The sequence below is a fragment of the Cuculus canorus genome, chromosome 4, assembly GCF_017976375.1.
Source record: "Cuculus canorus isolate bCucCan1 chromosome 4, bCucCan1.pri, whole genome shotgun sequence".
Classification (NCBI taxonomy): Eukaryota; Metazoa; Chordata; class Aves; order Cuculiformes; family Cuculidae; genus Cuculus; species Cuculus canorus.
The window spans coordinates 44,184,196-44,207,251 of NC_071404.1; the positions used below are offsets into that span (position 1 = coordinate 44,184,196).

The 23,056-nt window shown below is 36.4% G+C and overlaps 1 protein-coding gene across 5 annotated transcripts in view; it reads right to left on the reverse strand.

The window, feature by feature from the left end:
* Positions 1–23,056, reverse strand: part of RAPGEF2 (Rap guanine nucleotide exchange factor 2) — a 188,495-nt gene that overhangs the window by 86,729 nt on the left and 78,710 nt on the right. For 3 of the 5 annotated variants that reach the window (XM_054064675.1, XM_054064672.1, XM_054064674.1), the window contains exons 5-7: positions 5,662–5,737; positions 3,058–3,225; positions 381–398 (exon numbers count right to left, since the gene is read on the reverse strand). In XM_054064675.1, the coding sequence (XP_053920650.1) occupies positions 381–398; positions 3,058–3,225; positions 5,662–5,737 (262 nt within the window). The remainder of the gene's footprint in view (positions 1–380; positions 399–3,057; positions 3,226–5,661; positions 5,738–23,056) is intronic. The other 2 variants (XM_054064673.1, XM_054064676.1) reach the window with 1 other exon arrangement.

Sequence of the window (23,056 nt, forward strand, 5' to 3'; positions counted from 1 at the left end):
AGGAACTAAGGAACAGGGGATCTATTTTTTAAAACAAAACCAAAAATTAAGTCTTCTTATGTCATGGAAGAGATACTTGAGTAAAGTGTCTGTCAAACACTAAACATTCTATATATGCCCTTTGCTTATTGTTCTCCATTTTCTCTAAATCACAAGACATCAAAGCAAGGAAGAAAGGTCAATCAAGCTCAGCAAAAGGCATTGTGTTGTCACCAAATTCCACGTTTACATTAGCATTTTTGTGTCATAGTGAGATTGCTCAAGTATGAAAGCAAAGGCTAGGTGGCAATTTTGTGCATAACATTGCATCAGTATTACGATATCACACTGCAAACCCACAAGTAAATTGTTAGTGGACCATACACGGTAAGTTACAATACCTGAGGTTTAGTGCATTCCTGTGAGCCAAAATGAAATGAATGCCATATAGGAGGAAAGGAAAAGATGAACATTATCAGACATGCCATAGTACATTCCACCACTATGAAGATAATGTTTAAATTATGTTAATGAATGTCCACTGTCCCCTACAAGTTGACTCTACTGCAGAAAGCCATGCCACAACTGAGAGCACTGTATTTAATTTTTAATTCTAGAGAAGCACAGCCATGCACCTTCATTTAAGCTCTGTTTCCACAAAGATACAGAAAACTTTCTTCAGAAAACATTTTGAGCTTTCTGAAGAAAAGTATTCAGAATCTACTGCAAATAAAGCATTAATAAATTTATCAAAGCAATCATTCTACCTGGTAACTACAGATTTAGGTTAAACCAAAATATAGGAAAGTTACACATTTTGCAATGATTTTGAGGAGCAGCTTTATTATTTTGAACCTCATGAACCTAACATCTAAACCAGAAAGCATCCACAAGGAAGAGTAAACTAGAAAACAAACACTTCATACTAATCTTTTTTCAATCTGACTGTAAAACAGTCTTTACTGCGATATCTGAACATCTGCATTTTTTTAAATACTTCTTTCTTTATTTATCCAAAATTAATAAGCAGAACAAAAAAGATGAGACCCTGACAGATGCTAATCAAAGAATGGACAGGCAACAAACCCACAAGATATTTGCTATAACATGCTTTGAATTCCTATGTGTTTCTAAGCCCCCCCACTTTATTCAGTCAATTTTCAAGAAATTAAGACTGAAAAAAAACAGGCCTAGGGACATAAAATAGGAAAGAAGAAAAAACAAAGCAGCCTTTAACATGTATGGCTAAAGCAACAAAAATAATATTGATAGTAGAAGTGAATGAGAGAACAATGTATACAAGATCACCAAATACTGTAAAAATAGGAGGGAATGGGTCAGCTTGGAAAGTCTTGACTACACTGTAAAACTCATTTGAGCTTACTTAACTATTTGCTTTTGAGGGGGGAGGGGGGAAGTCAGTCATATGAATCATATTACACTTCTTAAAGCAACATTTAACTATAATTATTGCAAATTTTACAGTTTATTTGGCAATCTCTTCCAACTCAATATGGAATCTCATTTGCAATGGATTTACCAACACATACACAAAATCATTACCAACTTGCACAACAGGATGGCACACAATGGGCTTCTGCTCTTAGTACCAGTTAAACTTACAAAAACTCATTAGGCATACCTAAAGCGAAATTTATACAACAGGCAAGGACCTACAAATGCAAATGGCACCGTGTGTCATCTAAATATTGCCCTTCTAGAGTTAGATAAAAGTCACACTAGAATTATTTGCTAAGCACAACGTACATTTCTAAATACAAAGATATTTCTTCCCACACTTCATACAGAGTATAATTCCACATATTTAATTTTTCAAAACCAAACCAGTAAGATATTTCATCTTCAAACTAAGTGAACTGGCTCAATCTGTATTAAATTTAGAGGCAATTCATTAACTGCACTGGCAATTAAAACCACTAAAAGCTGTTGTATAAACAAATACAAATTGTTGGCATAAAATGTAATTATTCAACTCATGAGGAAAAGCCTGTATAATTAACAGATGTAATCAAACATCTACACACTTACAAACACACAGCGAATACACAGGGAACTGGCAAACAAGGCAATAAATAAGGATAAAGAAAGAAAAATTGAAAAGAAACCTACAACTGCATTGGGTCAAAGACAGTATTTTAAAAACACAAATTATCTAATCCTGCATATTTATATGCATGTGGCTTATATTGTGCAAATTCAGCCCAATGAACTCAATGAGATGAAATATGCACAAATTTATTTATGCACATGCCTTTATGGTTCTAGCAGATAGGGGGCATAAAACAAATAAATGAGATCCAAACAGCTCTTCCAGTACTTTGCTTACAGTTGAAATCAACACCAAACAAACATAGTAATCTAACAGAGCTTTTCTCAATTTAAAAGCCATATAAAATACTTCATTGAATAAGTTTTTACTATTAGTTTATTTTCATCTCAAAAGAAAGTCTGGAAACTTTGAAAGTGCAAGACTACTCACAAAAAAAGAAACAAAGTAAAATGACCAAATTATCTTCCTGAGGATGGCCAGACTATGTAGCTCACTGACACCCAAGTATAAAGAGGTCTTGAGACAGACACTAGTAAAGGTCACTTAGACATTTAGGTCTCGATACCAAAAAAATGATAGATTTAATCCAAGAATTTAGCCTACCACAATGCAGCAGAGTTTTACTGGCAACAACTGCTATCATACATGTGAATGAGTGCTTAACTAACTGACCTTTTAACAATGTACGGTAAACTATTTATTCTGTAACTTAATATTAGAAGGAAATGAGAAGACAGTTTCTTTCACAATTGTAAATAATGACTGGAACATTAAGAAATAATACATGACATTCACAGTCATAAGAAATGTGCTTTCAACTCTGACCCAAGATGTAAGCTGCACACGTGCTTACTTACTGATGGAGCCAAATTCATAATACTTTAAGGGGAATCGTCCCTACAGAAGCACAGATCTTAAAAGAGACCAGGAAGTTTAGCCATTTTCATTGCTTTATTTTCAGTAATTTACCTGTTTATGTTTTTGTGAACCATATATAAACAACTTACCGTATGGTAGCCTCTAGGTAGAGGTGGCTTCCCCATGGGATAAGGGTCAACAGTATCAATAATTGTTTGTCGCTCCCCTTTTTGGTTGATTTTCCTAAATCTCCTTCGAGACTGCCTATGAGAAGCTTGACGCTGAAAATATTCCTCATTTTCATCCATGTAATCAACCTACAATAGATGCGAGAGAGTGTCATTTCCCACAAGAAAAAGAAATGTTGATTCTTGTTATAAACACAACAAATCCTATTTTCAAAAACCAGTTAGCTTTGGATTTCCTGCATTTTTAGTGCCAACAGCGAAGCCACTACTAAAAATAACAACACTGGTACGAATGGTATCACTGAATTATGACCATCTTTCAAAAACAAGCAAAGAAAAATCTTCCGTTCCTTCCCCTCTTCTTACTCCTATTAGAAGAATTTCTAATAGACTGGATTTACATAAGAGCAAATCACTTCAAAACAACAACAAGAAGAATAAAAAATAAGTGTTAGGTGTATTCTAATATAAAAACAGTCTTCTCAGTTTTAGAGTCTTCAAAGTAGTAACTCCTAAATTACTACACAACAGAATACTGCAATAGAAGTGTTTGAACTAGGAATTCTGGGTTTCCTGAAAGAGAAAAAAACTTTTTTACAGTAATTTGGCTGAAAATCAACTTCTTTTCTGTATTCACTCTACTAATAGAAAACTTACTTGAGACTAACAGGATAATGAGAACAAAAAAACTACATGGGGATTCAGTTAACCCCTCCTTCTATTCAATTCCACCTCCTAGGAATAAAAAAGTACTTCTGAAGATGCAGAGAAGAGCTTATGAGACTCTTTGCAAGGTTCATCCATATTTTTCAACAAGGAAAAGAAATATTAGACAAAATACTCCTAAGAATTTGCAGCATGTCCATCATAAGTGTCATATAGTAGTCAGTTCATGTCAACAAACACAACTTTCAGTGTACCAGTACAAGGGGATGAGCACAGTTCCTGGTTCAGCAGGAAAAACTGGTAATGCTTATCCCCTCACCAAGATCTGTATCACACTGGAAACAGTCACACTCGCACCCTGCATCTCCTCCCTGCAAAGTGGCCCCATCCAGGTCTAAAACTGAAAGTTACTTGTGCCCAGCAATCTCTGGGGGTGGGATTCTTTCTATTCAAGGTAAAACTATTCCTTTGAAAGGCTGGACTGAAGTTCAGCATTCAATTTCAGCTTTCCCCAAACTCTAGAGGTTGGTTTCTTTGGACTAAGGTGAAACATGTGGGAGCACCTGCCCCTGATCCAGCACTATCCATCAGTCCAGGCTCTGTTGTTTAGTTACCTTCTTTCCCTATGCCTTTCTTTATGTCACTCTTCCCTATAACTTATCATGGAACATACAAAAGAGAGGACAGATATCCACACAGTTACGATCAAGTAAACCGTATACCACTAGGGAACAAATCTGTTCCCTACAGCTGACAATAAGCTGTTTCCCCAACTTGTGGTCAGACCCAAGTTATACAAACTGGTCACACAAGTCAGCGGGCCAGTACAGGAGCAAATGGGGAGGCATCACAGGCTGCTGTGGAGGAGCTGCTCCTTTACAAAGTAAATTTCAGAGAGTTTTAGTTAAGGATAGCAAAAAAGCAATTGGCATTTCTCACATATACCTTCTGTGTCTCCTACTATATTGCATTAGCTATGTAAGATTATTTTCTTGATTAGAATTGGAAAGGGGAGATATAGCAAATATCTGACAGAAAAAGCTACCATTTCACAATCACCTTATCTGATTACAGTGAAATCACAAGGAATTTAAAACTCACGAAGGCATGTCTGCATTTGCATGAAGGTAAATTTAAAAGCTACTTTTTTTTACCTATCAACTTTAAAGAAGTAACCTAATCTCTTCGACAAGCCTAAAGCTATACCAGCTTCTGCAAGTTTTACAGAAGCTGTCACTTCTTAGGAAAAAATATGTTTAAAGTCCCAGCCTATATTTGAACTATCATCTGCCTATGGCCTAGATAATTGTCATGCTTGTGTTATGAACTGATCACTACCACAGAGGAAAAAAAATATTTAGCCCACTGATTGTGCAATTGTTCAGATGATGCACCCTGAGGTGGCAATTCAAAACTTTTGAGCCTCTGAACCCTCAGAGACAATGCCTTCTGCTACTGGACAACAGCACATACTGCTAACAAAATGAACTTCACCCAGAAAAGCCAACAGAATTTTAAAATATTCAAACTGCTTCTTAAAACATCAGACAGATAGAATAAACTGAATTAAAACAAACATTAATTATTTAAGCTAACCTGAGATTAACTCTTTAAAGCATCTATGCTTGCCTATAATAATAAAGCAGCTTTAAAAAAAACCACAAACTCTTCAACTATTCTGCTAGCACAAGAAAACTTTAGTTTCACGAGTAACAACAATATAAAAGGTGCTTTTATCACTCAAACCATATAAGTATGTGTGCAAAGAATGGCAAGAAAGTTATGCATGACATCTTAGATCAATGTGGAAAACAGAAAACTCCAAGTTTTGTCGGAAGCTGAAGTGTTAGCAAAGCTGTTCTGTAGAATTTGAAAGCAACCGAATGAAAAAATTCTTACCACGATCATTTCAGATGGTTCTAAAACAATGCATTCACAGCCACGCCTGAAGCTTCCTGCAGAACGCTTGCCAAAACTGTAGAAAAAAATACTTCAATCAGAACAAAAATCAGAGCTATTAACACAATCCAGATAAGCATGTTTACATCTTCTCCAGATATGATAAAGCATAGAAAAAAACATACATACCTCTGCACAATATAAGTTTCGTGCCTATGTCCTTCAACACATAACTGATATCCAAGAACATCAAGAGCTGTGTATTTTGTATTTACATAATTTACTAATACAGTTTGGTAAACAATTCTATTAACACTAAAAAAAAAAAGTACTAATCAAGTGCTAGCTACTGAAGATGCATGGTTGATTCTGAACTACATTAGAGTTTGATCTAGTATCTTCTGACACTACAGTATTAAGTTACTAAAGCTATCTGCATTTCTATAAAGAAAGCTAACTAGCATACTAAGGAAAGAATGAAAAGGCTGATCAACTTCAATTAGCTCTTTTTTACTTAAGATAAATTAATAAAATAAGGATACTGAACATGAGAGTATTCTCAAATTGAATAGGCGAGGACAAAAGTTTGTTCTGCCTTTCATGACACGTTCCATTTTAGTGGAATAACTAAACATGATACTATTTTGCTTCCTGTAGGATAAAACAGAAAGCTATTTTAGTTTAAGTTTTTGAAGTGCTTTGCCTGCACTGAATGAATGTGTGTGTAGGCTTAACTGCAAAAAAATCTTTGAATTGTAGCAGTAAAGGTGGAGTGCGGAGAACCAGTACATAATTCAGTGAAATACAAGACCTTTATGGCTAGCTCCTTAATCACATGCTGTCAGAGTGCAAGAAAAGACAACCAGCTAAAGTTTGTTTCTGGGGCATGTGCTTTCCCCTCCAGGTATTTCATATTTAAGCCTGCCAGGTCAAAGCCAGAATCTTCCCATCGCAGAGAAGGTGGCAGAACAGATGAAACAATGGCTGGAACTTCAGAACCACTCAGGGGCTTGCTGTAACAAAACCATCCTAAAATTTACCAAGAGCCAACGTAACTACTTAGCCTTTCCCTTTCTTCAACCTGCCACATTGCAACAGGCATGAAACCTTCCTATCCAAAGCTCACAGGGTGACAGCTATTAAATAACTTTGTGAAAAACAAATCAGACTCAAAATTGTAAAACCTGAAATTTTAACTTATCCTGTAATGTACAGTCATGGTGACACACTTAAACTGTGATATTTGTGAAAAGTAACTTTTTAACGCTGAATTTCATAACAAGCAAGCTGAAGAAGTTCATATACCATCCATTCACAGCACTACTATCCAGCCAGTTTATATCTGTTCTCTTGTCCTGCCTGGCGATTAGTAAAAATGAACAATTTAACTCGCTACCCCAAAGGCTAATCTCTTGACAACAGCACGTTTATACCTCAAAAAGGCAGCAGGCAGATACTGAAAAGAAATGCCATCTGTGCGTATTCATCAAAATAATAATCACATTTAATGGTACACGGGACTTCTACAATAGCAAAAATTTTCCAGAATACTAAGCCTCTTGAAAAGACACATTCAATAAAGAAGTCTCAACAAAATGCGTATTTTCCTAGAGGCAAACACATGCTTCCTCCTTTAGTCCAGCAACAAAACACATAATGCTTTACTCTACAATGCCATCTTGAATTTTATATAATTTCAAGTACTCTTAAGCATAACAGAAAATCAAGCCATTATCTTGATTCATTAAACTGTTGCAAAAGTGACAAACTTATTTGCTTGGTCATTAACCTTATCCATACACAGCTTTTCCTTGAAAACAGGAAAGTAGGGGGAGAGAAGGGAGAAAGTAACTCATCTCATTGATTGAAAAAGAACAATGCAAAAATGGTGATTAGGAAGTCAACTTATTTTATATTCTAATTGAAAGCAAACACAGAAACATTCCTTTCCCTCTTGCAGATGCTTGTCCTCCCTTTATAACCATTGGTTTTAGTCTAGAATACAATATTGCCGTATTTTTTGCCAACCCATTTTCTAGCCTCCTGGTAAACACTAATTTCAACACAAAATGCATATACACTTTTCCACACCACCATCTCTTTTTCCTCTATTGCTGTTCATAAGTACCACCTTTAAACTTCTGCCCATTGTTAATCACTGCTGACAACTGAAAGTTTCAAGCTCTAGCAAACTCAGTAAAAAGAAAAAGCTGTGTTTTGGATGTGCTCTTCTCTTCTTGAATAACTTCTTCAGAACAAGAGAACTGGTAGTCAGCATATTAAGACAGAAGGCATGCATTGAATTACTATAAAGAAAATCTTTTATTTCAGTTCCATATAACATATGGTTCTCTCAGCAAATAACCATGTCTTGGCTGTACCACTCAGATTCCTATGAGAGCAGAAAATTTATCAGAGCAGACAGTGCATCACACATATATATTATTTTTGACCAAAGATCACAAGGCACTTCAGGCTGCAAACAAAATCTGCAATCTTTGTGAAGTGTTGTAGGCAAGAAGACACGTAAATCAAGGCAGGGAAAGTTGAAGGACCTTTTAAATGCTGCAGTTCTCTTCCTAGCCAGCTAAACCTCCTCACTTTCAACCTGCTGTTGAAAGTTCATCATCGGTGAGGAATTCACAGAAGTGGTGCAAATTAGGAATCTCTTGTCACTGTCCACTACATCTGGACACTTCAGAAGTTTCCAACTCTGACTGTGGTAGAACATTGATCACAGTATTGTATGCTATCTGTTGCAGAACCACACTTCGATACCTACACACAGTCACGCAAATATCTGTTGACATGTACCTTTGAGAAATAACTGGGATCTTAGGGCACTGCCAATTCCACTGTTTCAATTCAGAAAACTGATACCAAAGTCAGTAAGTTTCATCAGAATTAATTTGTCAGAGCTTCACACAAAAGGCAACGACCAGCGAAAAACTATTTCAGTGACAACTTCTCCACTCAAAATCCCTAGCTGCAAGAACCAGCTACCAGAGGAAGCCACCAAACAAGCTCATTTAATTGAAAATAAGTTGCAAAGGTAGCAAATAACCAGCACATAAAGTCTGTTTACTAAGTTTAAAAAAAAAAAAAAAAAAAAAAAAAGTTGCAAAGAACTTCATAAAATATCAGGAGAAGTGCTTCATTCAAGCAACCCTGAGCTGACAAGCAAGCAGGCTTGAGGGATACTAAGTATCACAAAGAAACTGGCAGCAACTAAAGTTTCAGCGGAAGGGCTGACAGTATCTTCCTAATACCAGCTCTATTCTAGTAACCTCTGCTAGACATTCCTTCCAAATTTTGATGGTAGACCAGACTTGGCATAGAAAGTGAGTTCATCTACGCAGATCTACCATAAACTATGCAGTCTTCATGATCACTGGCTACAGTAAAATGCAGAAAGACTTTATTAGCCAATTTCAATAGACCAGAGATTTCAGAAATTTATCCCTTCCTTTGCTGTAGTGTGAGATAAGCCTGTGGATACATGACTTCACTAGGGAGCTTAAGGTTAACCACGTTTCTATGTTTAAAACACAGTAGAGAATTTTATGTAATACATAATCCACACTTGGTTGTATCATATTATTGCTTAATAATTTTAATAAAAATTGTTTTATTACATAAAGTGAATAATCTCACTTCCTACCTAAGTCTTATTAATTTCAACTGCTAAAAACAGTTCATTTGCAACTATTAAGTCAGTGATGCACCTGAGAAAATCCCAGCTTTGTCACTGTTTTCTCTAAATCAGTGATGTGCATGAGGGAATTTCACCAAAGCAACATAAGACAGTTTAAAGCTATCCTTGCAATGGTGGTTGTCAACGGGATTTCGAGTTTATAACACTAATTTAGATAGCCAGAAGGCTGCCTAGCTAGGATGTTGCTGCCTCACCTAAATTCCCCAAAGAATCTTGTTTTGCAGCAGTTTTTCCAACGGGTTTTGTGGTTTTTTTTTTTTCCTGCTACCACATGAACTCTGACTTGAGGTTCCCCAAGTATTAAACTTCACAGATGCTCTCCTCAGTACCTATCCTACAGGTAATTTCACTTCTGGAGTCCTTTTCTATCGCAGCCATTTTCATTCCCCTTAAAGCTACTGAATGCACAATGTGAATATAAATGTACTTTAAAAAAAAAACAAAAAAACAAAAAAAAACCCAAAAAAACCCCACACCTTACAGATACACAAAACAATTTTATTTGCAGGAACCCACTTTATAGTAGCAATTTTAGAAGTGGATGATAAATAAAATTAATTCTTACAAGGTTAAATATTCTCCCTAACTACACTATTCCCCTGAAGCAAATGACGAAGTGTCTAATTTCCCACTTGACTATTCAAAAGCATTATTTCAAAATAAATTCATTAGTACTAGAATAAACGCTTCTGCTCGCTATGTGTTTTAAAAGCAGGTATTTTAATCCATATAAGTAATTTACAACTTCATTTCCATTCTAATCCATTCTAAAATAGAGTTTACACTGACTATAGATGACAGTTTGATTCTCCAGAAGTGGACCTCACGACATATGTATCTCAACTCATTATACTCAAAACATACACCGTTGGCTAAGGAGCAGATGCTTTGTAGTTTACAACATGTTGGTTAACAGAAGACAAGTTTTAAGGAAAAGCTAGGGGCTTCCACATTTCCCAAGTTCATACTCTCACTCTTCATTAAAACAAAAGTCCTTACAATTATAAAACTACAATTACCACAGTGGTGCCAACAGCAACATGAGAATAACTTAAGACCATTCTCTGCATTTCTTTCCCCTCAAATTTACTAGATTTTCTAATAAACCAAAACAACCAAGTACCTCAGTTAACTGAAACACAAGCAACATATTAATTTTTATAAGCACTTACGTGTAGAGACAGCCAAAAACTTCCAGGCATAGAGGGTGACTCAATCTATCCTTTCTACAATTACCAAGAAACTGGAGGACAGACCACTTTTCTCCAAACATGACCCATCCATTTCCCCCGGTTCCCCATACATACTCATACATGCACACAGATACTTTTTTCAAACGCCACAGGAAAGGCAGCAGCTACTGAAGAAGGAACATTTTCCTATCAGCATTCAGCCCTGTCCCCTTGTCCGGGGCCTCCACATTCCTGTTTTCACGTCAGCCTCGCTCCCAAATGGAAAGTTATTTCTCAGCACTGGAATGTAAACGCATTCATCAAAAGTGATGCAGAATCTGAAGAAAACTCCACTGACAATGAACACCAAGAAAAGGTTTTTCAGTGAGAAGCCCTTTTCTTCCTTCCTCTTAAAGACCAAAGAAGGCTTACAGAAAACCCAATTTCACTTGTGACAACTATTTTTCAGAAACGGACATATAAAATTTTAGGGTTTGCTCCTATCACACAATCTTAACCTTTATTTCTTTTGATATTCACCATTTTGCATTAAAGTAGTAATTCATATATGAATCACAAATCTTAATGAATCTATATCGAAGTCTCACAAACTATGGTCATCTATATAGCACACATTTTTCAGCATATTTTGAAGTGTGAAATATTGTCATAGTTTTAAGTATTTGCAAATACAGTATTTGGAATTAAATTAAGCTGCTGACTTAGAATGAAGTCTATTTAAAGAGCATGTCCTCTAAGTTGAAAAGCATGCTCCATTCAGACATGTTCAAATGCAAGGAAAAATTCAAGTAACATATCATCTTGTTGCTCAAGTTCTTAGAATTTCCTGATACTTTTATATATGCAAGTAAATGCCATTAAAATTTTGCTTTTTAAAAAAAGAACTCTAAACCACATTAAAACTAGAGAAGGAATACATGAATATTTCAATGATTCACACCAAAACTCTAGCAATCAAATCTTTCTTCATTCTGAAGTTTTCAAATGGGATGCACAAAAAAACCTATGACTTAAGATCAGTGCTGTGTAGTATTCGTGAATGCAGGACACCTAAATATATGTGAAGATTAAAGTAAATATTTTCCCCTCCCCCACTGTCCCTGAAATTAATCCTTCTCTCTTCTAGACTGTACCTGAATAAATCTGTAAGCACAAGGTTACACATAGTTGAGTTCAGTTTCCCAAACTTTTAATATATTCAAAAACAGGTCTTAAATTAAACCAAAGACCTCAAAACTCTTTAAAAAGAAAGAAAAAGAAATTGCATTATACCATTTGACATCTACATTTAGGAGAATCACAGAAAACTACCAAAGCGAAATACAGAAGTATGCTGTCAAGCATATTCACAGTATTAAGTTACGTATGACAAAGATTCTTTATTTGTTTTTGGGCAGCACTTACCCTGTAACTGCTTTACTACCACCTATTTGTATTCCAAGTGCTGTCTACTGGTTTTCCCCATCTTCCCTCTACCCTTCGCTTCTCAAACTGGGAGCACAGAGAAGCCATCGTTCCTCTGGACAGACCATGCTGCATGACCCACTTGCACATGATGCATGGTGCTGCTTCCTCATACCAGCACCACGACCTCAGCTGTAATCAGCAACTGCTTTCCATCACTACATTAATTTCTCTGATGATACAGAAGCAAACCTGAATAGAAAGTCTGGTCTCTCACAAATTCCAAAGTCAAACCTTGATATAATAATCAGCATTTCACTTGCAACAATGCCAAAATGCATTAGATTTAGTTCTAAAGCAAACCAGTCACATTGAATTTCTGAATGAAATCTTGCAAAGCAGTATTTATTTGATGTCTAGATAGAGCAAAAAAAAATGCGGACCATCTTCTATCTGCTGCTTAGGAAGATAGTAAGGGATTCAGCCAACTTCCTCCTCTAGCATTTTTTTATTTTTTAAAAAAAACCCCACATTTCATTTTGGCAGATCCAGATTAGAATTAGAAACATCAGTCTGTCTTAACGGCTTCTTCTAACCGAGTTAGGTTCAGCAGTGTTCCTCCACCTCACTAGTCCTTGCCAGGAACAGAAAAAAAATAAAGTCACAATTCAGAAGAGTACATACATGTGCAAGCTGTTCCTGGGGGAACCCTGAAGTATTCTGACAAAAACTAAATTTGGCGTGGTGATTTGCTGACCTCTCAGAAAAAAAAGACAGAGCCCTTCATGCATGCAGAATGGCTCTAACCAAACAGTCCTCTGCTGGGGATGATGCATGGAGGGGAGGCACCAGCAGGTTTCCCTACGCTTAAACAGGCACACTGGAAACTATGAAAGCAAAGGATTGTTAATGAACAGACAGAGGATTCTTATCAGATAATTTGATCTTCTGTACAATATAAGCTGACTTCTCCAATTCTCATTCCAATTGGTGCCTATCATTTAGAAAAAGTAAGCAAGTAGGCAAGTGAATCTCCAAGCCGCTCTTTTTGAGTTGTGTTACATATTATTTCTAATTAAAACAAATCAGTCATCTATGTATCAAAATAATCAATAGATTCATCTTCTTCCCCTTTAAATGTCTTTAATTCCTACAATGTTATTATATCTACAGCATGTTTTTCAGCATGAGCAAATATCTGCTTTACAGAAATGCTTCTCAGTTGAAAAGAAAGCTGAGATGCTAGCAACTGGAATATGAGTTGAAGCGGCATTTGCAGACCTGTCATTGTTTGCAAATCCTAGAGACAGGAGCTCACTCCATACAACGGATAAGGATGATTAGACTTATCCAGTGTCATATGATAGCTTAGGTGTTTACAGTCTCAGATACAACAGCTCGCGTGTCAGGGAAGGGACTCCCTTCTAACATCACAGCTAAGTTACGTGCCGCTTAACGACACCTGGGGAGGAGGGGTTGTTTCATAAGGGGGGTTGTTTCGTAAGGAAAAAAAGCCTCAAACGTGGCTGCAGTTCTTCTACTTGATCTGGGATCCAAAGTACCCACTGCCTGTGTGGGAAGAGGAATCATGGTGTCAATAGCAACAGCGTTGGTGCTGCAACAGGAGTCTGTAATGGTGGGATAAACCCAGAAAGTCAGACAGAGAATGCCTGAAGCCTAACCAGTCCATGTGAAAGGCACTAAAATCACAGGAGAAGCACATTTATAGTGCATTAATGCTTTATATATATTCTCGCTAAAAATTTGTGAAGCTCCAGCTGAAAGCGTTAGTAAACTTTTTCAGTATTTTGAACATGTTTAGTTAGCATCTTTACAGACAACAGACTGTATTACTCTACCTACATAATACTAACAGAGATTTCTTTATTTCTTATGCAAATACAACCCAGATCAGAGGTTGCCTTAATCTGATAATTTATAGATGACTACTGAAAGCACTTCAAAAGAAGTTCCTGAAAACCCATAGTGAATAATTCGAAATCACATAGATCCTGGAGGTCTGCTTCCAGAGAAAGTCCCTTCCCTCAATCCCTGAAACGTATGCCTTATGATCTTCACACAGTTTTTCTCCTAGCACAGACTACTATGTTAGTGTTAAATTAAAAAAAAATTTAAAATTTTACCTACTTACAAGACCGAATATGGCAGCAAGTTCAACTCTTTATGGAAAAAAAAAAATTAGTAAAGTTTGAATTATGTTCCTTTTTACTTTAGCTTTTTATAACGTTACCTTAAAAGTAAAGTTAAACTGAAAAATGGTTAAAAACCCAACCTGAAAAAGTGCTGTAAAGAACAACAAATTGTTTTGGAAATGTACTGCAAATGAGAGTAGATTCTCAGGGCCTTTATAGCAGTAGATGATGTTGAATACTTTTTAGACTAGAATACCACTTAAGGTTCTTTTTGACTCTTTCATATAAACTAACAAGAGCAATGTCTTTATGAAATTTTCCTCTGAAATTCAAGATCCGTATATATGAACTACATATACAAATATATAAACAAAACTAGAAAGTAGTAGTAGTAGTGGCCACAACAAGATTTAGCTTGATGCAGCAGTTCATCTTTGTAGCACCTACAGTACAGAAGGCTACAAGGCAGGCACCTTATCACAACAGTCGCCAGAAAAGATTTTTAGTTGAAAAAGAATCACCCTTATTTTATTTTTAAATTAGAATTAGTATTATTTTAATCTTGAAAAATATTCAAAGATGAAAGGTTTTTTCCTAACCTACTTTTAAAAAAACCACTGTATTTCAATAAATTGTTTGAATAATGACAGCTTTGCTTATGCTTCATCTTAATGACGTCTGTGTTGCCATGGAGATTACTGTGACATCATAAGATCTACATAATAGTTTCAAAGAAAGAGAAGTAGTAGGAAAGCATTACAAGACTGTCTGAACAGTTTGGCTTATTAACATTCATGAAATTCATTAAAGAGAAGTATTTTCCAACTTATGCAAAGCCTTTAGATGTTCTACCCTAAATGAAGAAGGAGTTTTAACTTGGAAAATATATAGCAAGCTTTTTTAAGTCCCCTTAAAAACATTCATAACTAAGAAAACAGAAACTGTCCTTTTAAAAAGAAAAAAAAATAATAAAAGAAAAAAAATTACGTCATCAACTAGGTTTTTAGTAGTAAAATACAACTGTACATATTGACATATTTACATTAGAATTTGAAAACAAATTAATCCCTTACTTAGCATGCTATAGTATATCTAGTATTTCTGGGTTTATTTTTCAGATGCATTCAAAAAATCTAGCATTCCCTGAAAGGAAACTCGAGCATTTTAGTCTTTAACAGTATGGAATAACATTTTGTCAAAAACAGTATTTGTAGAAGAGTTATAGTAGCAGAATCATGCTAATAATCAAAACAACCTTTTAGATTCCTTCCAGCTTTCTGCAGTCCTGCAAATGCTTAAGTAAATAAGTAAGTAAAAGTCATTACATCAGCTTATCAAGATTATCATTCACCAAAGACAAGTCTATAGAAGCGCAGATCACCTGAACTGTGTATGAGACAAAGAAAAGGCTCTTAGAAGCAACCACACACATATATCAAAAGAGAATTGTAACTCTTGCACTTGTAAGCACAGGATGGACTTTAAGGTACTTCTTTTCTGTAGAGTACACAGTTTGGTGAGCATGATTTTCTATTCTCTAGTTAACATCGTTCCCTAGGCTGTGAAAATTTCATTGCCCTACACTGCATATTGTACCCAGACAAGCATCATCACCTTTCTGCTCTACAGTGCACACTCTCTTTCCACAGGAGTACACTTCTCCCTCTTTGGCATTCTTTATGTTATTTTTGTGCATAGTTCATTTCACTGTTGTTTTTGGGTAAGCAATGACCAGATAAGTTCTTGCCATTTGTTGCACTCCTAGAACTTGCCCAGAGACCTTGTCAGCACATAAAACACACTAAGCTTTCCTTTTCCCTCAGCAGAAATCTCATAAAGCAGTTTTCTTGAGTAACTGAGATTTTTGGTTTGATGTTTTGCAGGTTTGTATTAAAACTCAAACCTTAAACACTAGAATCAGCAGGAACCTTAAATCAGAAAGAACAGGTCTTCTCGCGAGCTGCAATACCAATTGTTTTCTTCTGACAGATATTTTTAATTAGCAACATAAGCAGTGATGAACACCCAGGTATAACAGGTCTCACATTTAACTCTGAAACAACCACACACTTTATTAGATAGCAAATTTTCTCCTCAACTTCCCAGAAAGAGCTCTCATTTTTTACCACATCTCCATTTGGATGAAAATAATTTATTATCATTTCAGGTAACAGCTTTTTAATACTGAAATTAAGCCTGATTTTTTACAAAGAAGACATCAGTATAAGTGAGAACTGTTTAATTTAAATTAATATCACATGATTATAATGTAGGGAAGAACAATAAAAGCAAAACCAAGGATGAACCGTGTTGCCAAGATGGATTACATGTTGTTGTCAATTACATCAAATTGTAACATGCTCATTAGAACTGTAATGCTGAGATTAGAAAGGTCTCTATTGGACAAGAAACAATACAAGCTAGTGATAAGAATCAGCAACAAAACAACATGCAGTTTAAAGGCCAGTTTTCCTTGCGGCACATTTTAAAAAACAGGTATCAACTAAGAACCACCAAGATTTTTCAACTACAAGAATACGTCAACATCTTCAGGAAAACCAAATTTTCAGTGGACCAAATGTTTCTCACATGCACCCAAGAGAGCATTCTAAAACATTTCCAGCAAAAAGAAAAGCCCACAATTTCAGCACACTTTTCAAGCACTAAATAGCCATAACTTTAACCCAAGCTTTCTAACATTTTAAAAAAATGGGATGTGAGAGTTGGTATCATTCACAGATGTGAAAGAGTATATCTAACTTCCTCTATCAGCTGCCTTCAAGGATTCTATCCTTTCCTCTGTGAAAGTGTGTGAAGTTGTTCTGATAATTCTGCCAATGCACCCAAGCACCAACAGGTCATCCAGACCATCTCAAGTCCATCACCAGGTCTTTCAAACAGAAAGATACAGAAATCTGTAGCTCCAGGATATAAACCTATAAATTAGCAGAATGCCAGCATTTGTCAAGCTTGTTAGAGGCTCTGAAGTTGTTTTTTCTCCTAAAATAGAGCATTTCCTTCCCTGAAAACTTCCCTAACCTTAAGAGGAATCGGGAATATTCAGGCTCACTTGAAAGTCATTCAGGTCATTTGACACTTTCTGCTTCTTTGTTACCTTCTCATCTCCTCATTACAAACTTGGAAGAAAGCCTGGTAGCATTAGCCCCCACTGCTCTGGAATCTATTTTTATTTTCAAAAGATGCCAGCGTAATAGATTAAGTCCCTTAACATTTTATCAGCTGTGCAAGAACAAAATTCCAGTAGCATTGAAATAATTGTTTTGACAAGAAGAATGCCAACCACCACCCAATCTCATCATTTAGGAACTGTGTCCTCTTCTATTTCCCAACACCTCAGATACTGACAGCACACTTGGAGGATGACCAAATTCAAACCTCAATGTACTCTTAAATTATTCAGCAGAATAGGAGATAGGTGGAATAGAGCAAAACGTATGTAACACCAGGCTTATTTAGCTGTAAAAAACATTTTAAGTATTCATATTTAAAAAACTGTTACACGGATTTCTGCAAACCGTAAGGACAGTTCCAGATCACATCTCTGTTAAAGCAGCATGTGCTCTGCATCATGAACTTTGCCGTAACAGCAGGCGACATGACCAGACAAGGCCCTAGTAATTTACGGCTCACCTAATTTATCTGGAGTTAGCTGTAACTGTGTGTAAGTGAGGGAGCCAGATTCAGAGAGCCTGGAACTCTCCCTGCACATACTCCCTGCTTAGCTGGCCCTCAGGGAACTGAGCTCAAGGACAAATCCATGGGAGCTCCATCTCCTCCAGTACCTAGCAGGGAAGACAATGTCACATATCAGCAAGCTCCTGGCTGCAATGATAACACTGGCCATGATACTGGGTTCAAGGCAGATGTCCAGTCCAGGCACTCTCAACGAAACATTCCCTATTAAAGGCAAGCTTTTATGTTATCCAGAAATTTGAGTCTCAAATAGTATTTACAGTCACATGCAATGTAACAGCCTAATTCGTGGCTTGCACGTAACAGTAAACATCTTCATCCAAAATGATGCACGCAGTCTTTTAGGTAGATGAAGATGATAAAAAGCAATTAGCATTATTGTCTCAATGTCTATTTGAAATCCATTGTGAATAATTCATGGTAGACACACACTCAGTCATAAATGGACTCTCATCTCCACTTCGACTTCCAACTTGTTTCTTCAGCTTATGATCTCAGTCTTTCCTAGATTAAACCATGAGATCACTCTCCAACATGCCTCACTTTGAGCTGATGGACCGAAAAACTGAACCAAGGCATTCAAACAAGACAGAAGACAAGACAGCACTGGGGGTCAGCATACACCACCATCATACTCTCTATATCATCTCACCAGCCTTGAGAGACATTTATGAGCATGGCTTCAGAACACAAATAATGAAGCAGCAAAGAGCAGCACAAAAAAAAAAAAATCCAGCAGCAGCAACTGGCAACCAAAAAAACAAAAAATTATATTAAAGAGCAAGTGATCTGAGGGCAAACTAAATCGAAAACACATTTTCAAGTAATTTCTTAAAAAAACTTGAAACCATAACCTGAGGAGTTATTCGTCTTTATAAAGATTCAATGTATGGTCTTCATGATTCCATCATGACACTGTAAAACCTTAGCTCTGCAAAGCTCTTGATCAGCTCCCTCTATAGCTTAAATGTTTAAGCAGCTCCCAAAACAACAACCCTGAGCCTCCTTCAAATCCATTGTTCTAATACTTTCAGTATCCTGCTCAAGGCAATAAAAAATAAAACCCTTTTTAGTCAAACTCAGCATTTATCTTTGTTTAAATATTTGTGCATATTAATCCCTGTCAGTTAAAACACCAATTTTATTCACTTATCTCATAAGTTTCAGCTAACAATAACCATTATTAACACCAAGTTACAAATATATTAGGGTCATATCTTGAGAGAAGCATTTTATTGGTGTGATTAAAGTTATCAATATAACTTTATTCACTGAAAAGATTGATAGTACCCTATTCAAAATATAAATGTATCACCAGTCACATATAAGCAAAACACACCAAACAGTATCACAGGCATCACAAAATCTAGGAAGCAAACTAATAAAAAATTATGAGAAAAACTACCCACCATTTCCATATTTCATTGCAGTTAGGAGTTAGTCCCAACCTGTGGTCATGGAGACCATGAGCAGGCACAAAGGAAATGGAGGAGATGTTTTTGTAGTGCAGCTCCAAGTCAAATAAGATGAAATACCACTGTAAAATTTACACTAGAAGCCAAGTTCTGGAAGAAAAACCACACAAAGTCCAAGCAGCTGAGCAAATGTGACGGAGCACAGAACAGACCTGGCAATGCTAGAGGCCATTCCAAAAGATATTTTGAGGTACTGTCATATTACTGCTGTCAGTGACCATGTGAAAACACAGGAGAGCTAGGAAAACCTTCAGGGAACTGTATTTTCTGCTCATTTATTTTCTGGACTTCATACATAAATCTCATTCTACCATTCTGCTTCAGGATACAGATGCTCAGGGGAAGTGGTGAGGGGAAGAAGTGTTAATTTGTGGTAGTTGGTAGACATGGTGGGAGAGCAGAAATTAAGGAATATTTAGTTTGACTGTAATATGTGCAGAATAGTAAGGAAAAGAATTAAGTAGGAAAATTTTAACAGTGAAATACGGAGAAAACTATCTTCCTCACATTATGCCGTCAGAAAAAAAATCATTGTTGTAATTTACAGAAATTAAATAAAAGAACAAGATTAAGTTTTACTTTATTTCACAAAAAAAAGTATGGCAGCTTTAATTGTTCAGGTTGAAATTTTTTGAAACTCTGAATTGTCAGCTTTCCCAGCATAATAAATTAACTGAACAAAATCTATCATATGAACATTATCTGCTAGCTGATAGCTTGGCATTTGAACACAAGCTACACTGTATTACAATACACAAATAAAGTGATATACTATTTTCACGAAACAGACATGGTTTAGAAGTTAGTTTCCAAAATGTTCCTCTATTCCATCTTTTTTTATTATTTTGAATTAAAAACTTGTCAAGTAGCTAGTTGCAAGTAGTTTTACAAGTCATGCAGTAAATTATATAACTTTGGCAGTTTGCCACTCACTTCAAATTATTTCAACTAGCAGCTGTTTGACCATATATAGTACCTTAGAAAGCTGCTTATTTTCGGACTGCTATGCTATTATTTATCTGTGGTTTGAGTGGAACAGTGGAGGGGGGAGAGGGGTAGGGGTGTAATTTCTCGTGCTTTTAGGCAGCTTGATTTTTGTTTTATTATTATTTTTTAAGACATTCTTCTTCACAACCACATATTATCGGTCTGTCAACACTAATAGTCACTCCCTCTCCCCAAAGAATTTTAAATGGCATCAAAGATGTGGAAAGAATGATTTGGAAGGAGAATTAAAAAATAATAAAATAAGTTTACCTGACACAGGACACAGCAAAACAAAACAACATTTCCAGTGTTACCCACTAACCAGCCTGAGAATGCTGCATCTGAAACCAATGCAACTAAATTAGCTAACAGAGGCCCCAAATGCAAATAATATGTTGAGTATATACAGTCAAATGTGCTACGGTTCCTAAGTTTCACTTATAAATCCAATGGTAGCACTCCATCCTATTCTTTGTAAGTTTAAATGCCAAGAGCCACGAAGTTAGGAGTAGGATGAAATTCAGTACAGGACTGAGAAAATACCTCCAGGACTACAGGCAGGTTTATTCACTGGAGCTAGCTGAATTGCCCTAACTAGTACTACTTTCACCCTGGCTTGTACAGGCACAGATTTTAAAAGGGCAAAATCTAAGGAAGAATAGCAAATGCTTTTGAAACTCTCAGGAAGGAAACATGTATTTTATTTTAAATTTGGCCATCTACTGTCTAGTCATCATTCAGTGAAGTGGAGCTTGAGAAAGCCAGGAGGAGGGGCAACGGCAAGTCCACAGTCTCAGCACCACCAGCAGCTACTTTGGGTCCTGCTGGGAGGGCTGGATGCAGCCATGGGAATCCATGCAAGAGGACTTACTGCAGGTGTATGGGACAGGCTGGGTTAAACTGTCAGAAAGAGAAGAATTTTAAGGCAGAAAAAAATATGAAGGGTTTTGGATGGTGAGACATTTGGGGATAGCAGGGACAGGGAAGTAGTATGTACTGGTAGCTCTGAGAAAAGTTAGAAAATTCTCGTTTCCCTGAGTCACTTAGATTTGGAGAGAGGAACATAATTTTGGCTTTCCATTTCTACACAGACCTCTGCTGTACCCTGCTCTCTTACTCACATGCTTCACGTGTTGCAAAATTATTTCTCGGAGGTTTTCTACATGGGCATAGATAAAATGGATCAAACTAAAAAAGCCCACTAGAATAGCCTAATTATTAACCTACAATAAGTTTACTCAAATGACAATGTTCTGGCAAACAATATCAAAATTAGAGGACCTCTGCCTGTTTATGTTTAAAGCTTTCCCTATTACCTGACATCGATGCATCAGGATGTGCTCCATTTGCTAAAGTATTGCAAATTCATCTTAACAGCAATAAGACATCAACCCCCAAATTATGCAGTGCTCAAAAAGGCTCTTGAAATTATGACTCCCATTATGTGTAAATACTCAATTTAAGCAAACAGGTATCCAGTAACTCCCTTTTGCCTACTTTTGACACTGTTCTTCAGATTTCAAAATACTGCCCTATCGGCTCTTTCTAGGAAGCAGCCTTTTCAGGAGGTGTCTCTACCTTCTTCCTAGAGCATTGTAAAATTTTATTTTAGTATTACTGCTAGCCAGTCTTTTGTATACAGTTCGTATATTTGAGCAGTTTACTATTTCCTTGTGAGCAATTCACTGGCAGCATAAGTGAAACTAAACAACTTATTTTTCTTCACAAGCCTTTGCTTTAACAAAAAAAAATAGAATGCATGAATAAATAAATAAAAATCACTTATTAGCCACCAGTATTCCAAATCAGAAGTTTAACCTGTGTGCCCTGCCACTCTTCCTAAGTTTCTTATTCACAGATGAGCCCAAGGCCCAGATATTGCAGCTTAGTCATTTACAAAGTAAAAAACTCGATTAGCCTTGTCCAAAATTTAAATGAGGCCCTCACCTTTAATAAATACAGCTTCTGAGCACAAAGACTCTCACTAGAATGACTTTGGTTTTGCTCTCCAGAAATACTTTCTATCTTATATCATTAAATTAAAGCATCTTAATTTTGCTTTCATGGACTTTTGTTATCTTTCTTAATTAACAGTCTCTCTTGCATTTTCTTCCTAAGACACTAGCTTTGGCAGGTACATCCGCAACTATGAAACTTCTTCTAATGCCAGATTCCCCACTTGCAGTTCACCAAGATGTCAGGCACTGTCCCAGATTCATTTCTGGATTTCTCCAGGTGACCAGCACTTAAATGCTCCGCTTAGAGTCACAGGATCCATAATTTTCTGTTCATTCTTCCAGGAAAAATCTCGAGACCATTGTTTATCTCATTAAATGTCACCTCTCTTCAAGTGTCAAAAAACATGTCTGAAGCCCAAGCATTGCTGTAATCCAAAGGAACAGAAGAGTCTTGCCACACACAACACACAACCACTCTACGTTAATTCAGCTATCATATATCCCTTCTCCTGGCATCTAAACATAGCACTTTCTGCCAGCTTTTTTCTGGCATTGCCTGCTCATGGATGACATACGGGACGATTTTCTTCCATCTGCCAGCAGCAGGAATCATATAATCTGCTGTTGTGCTACTTTTTACAATAACTAGTTTTCCACCTTTAGCACATACTATTTGATGGCACATCAAACATAGCATTTTATCAGTGCCTGTCCTCTTACAGATGCAAGACACCTGTTTACACCAAGAATACTCCACCATTCTCAAATGGAAGTCACAAAACCAGTATTGCTCTCC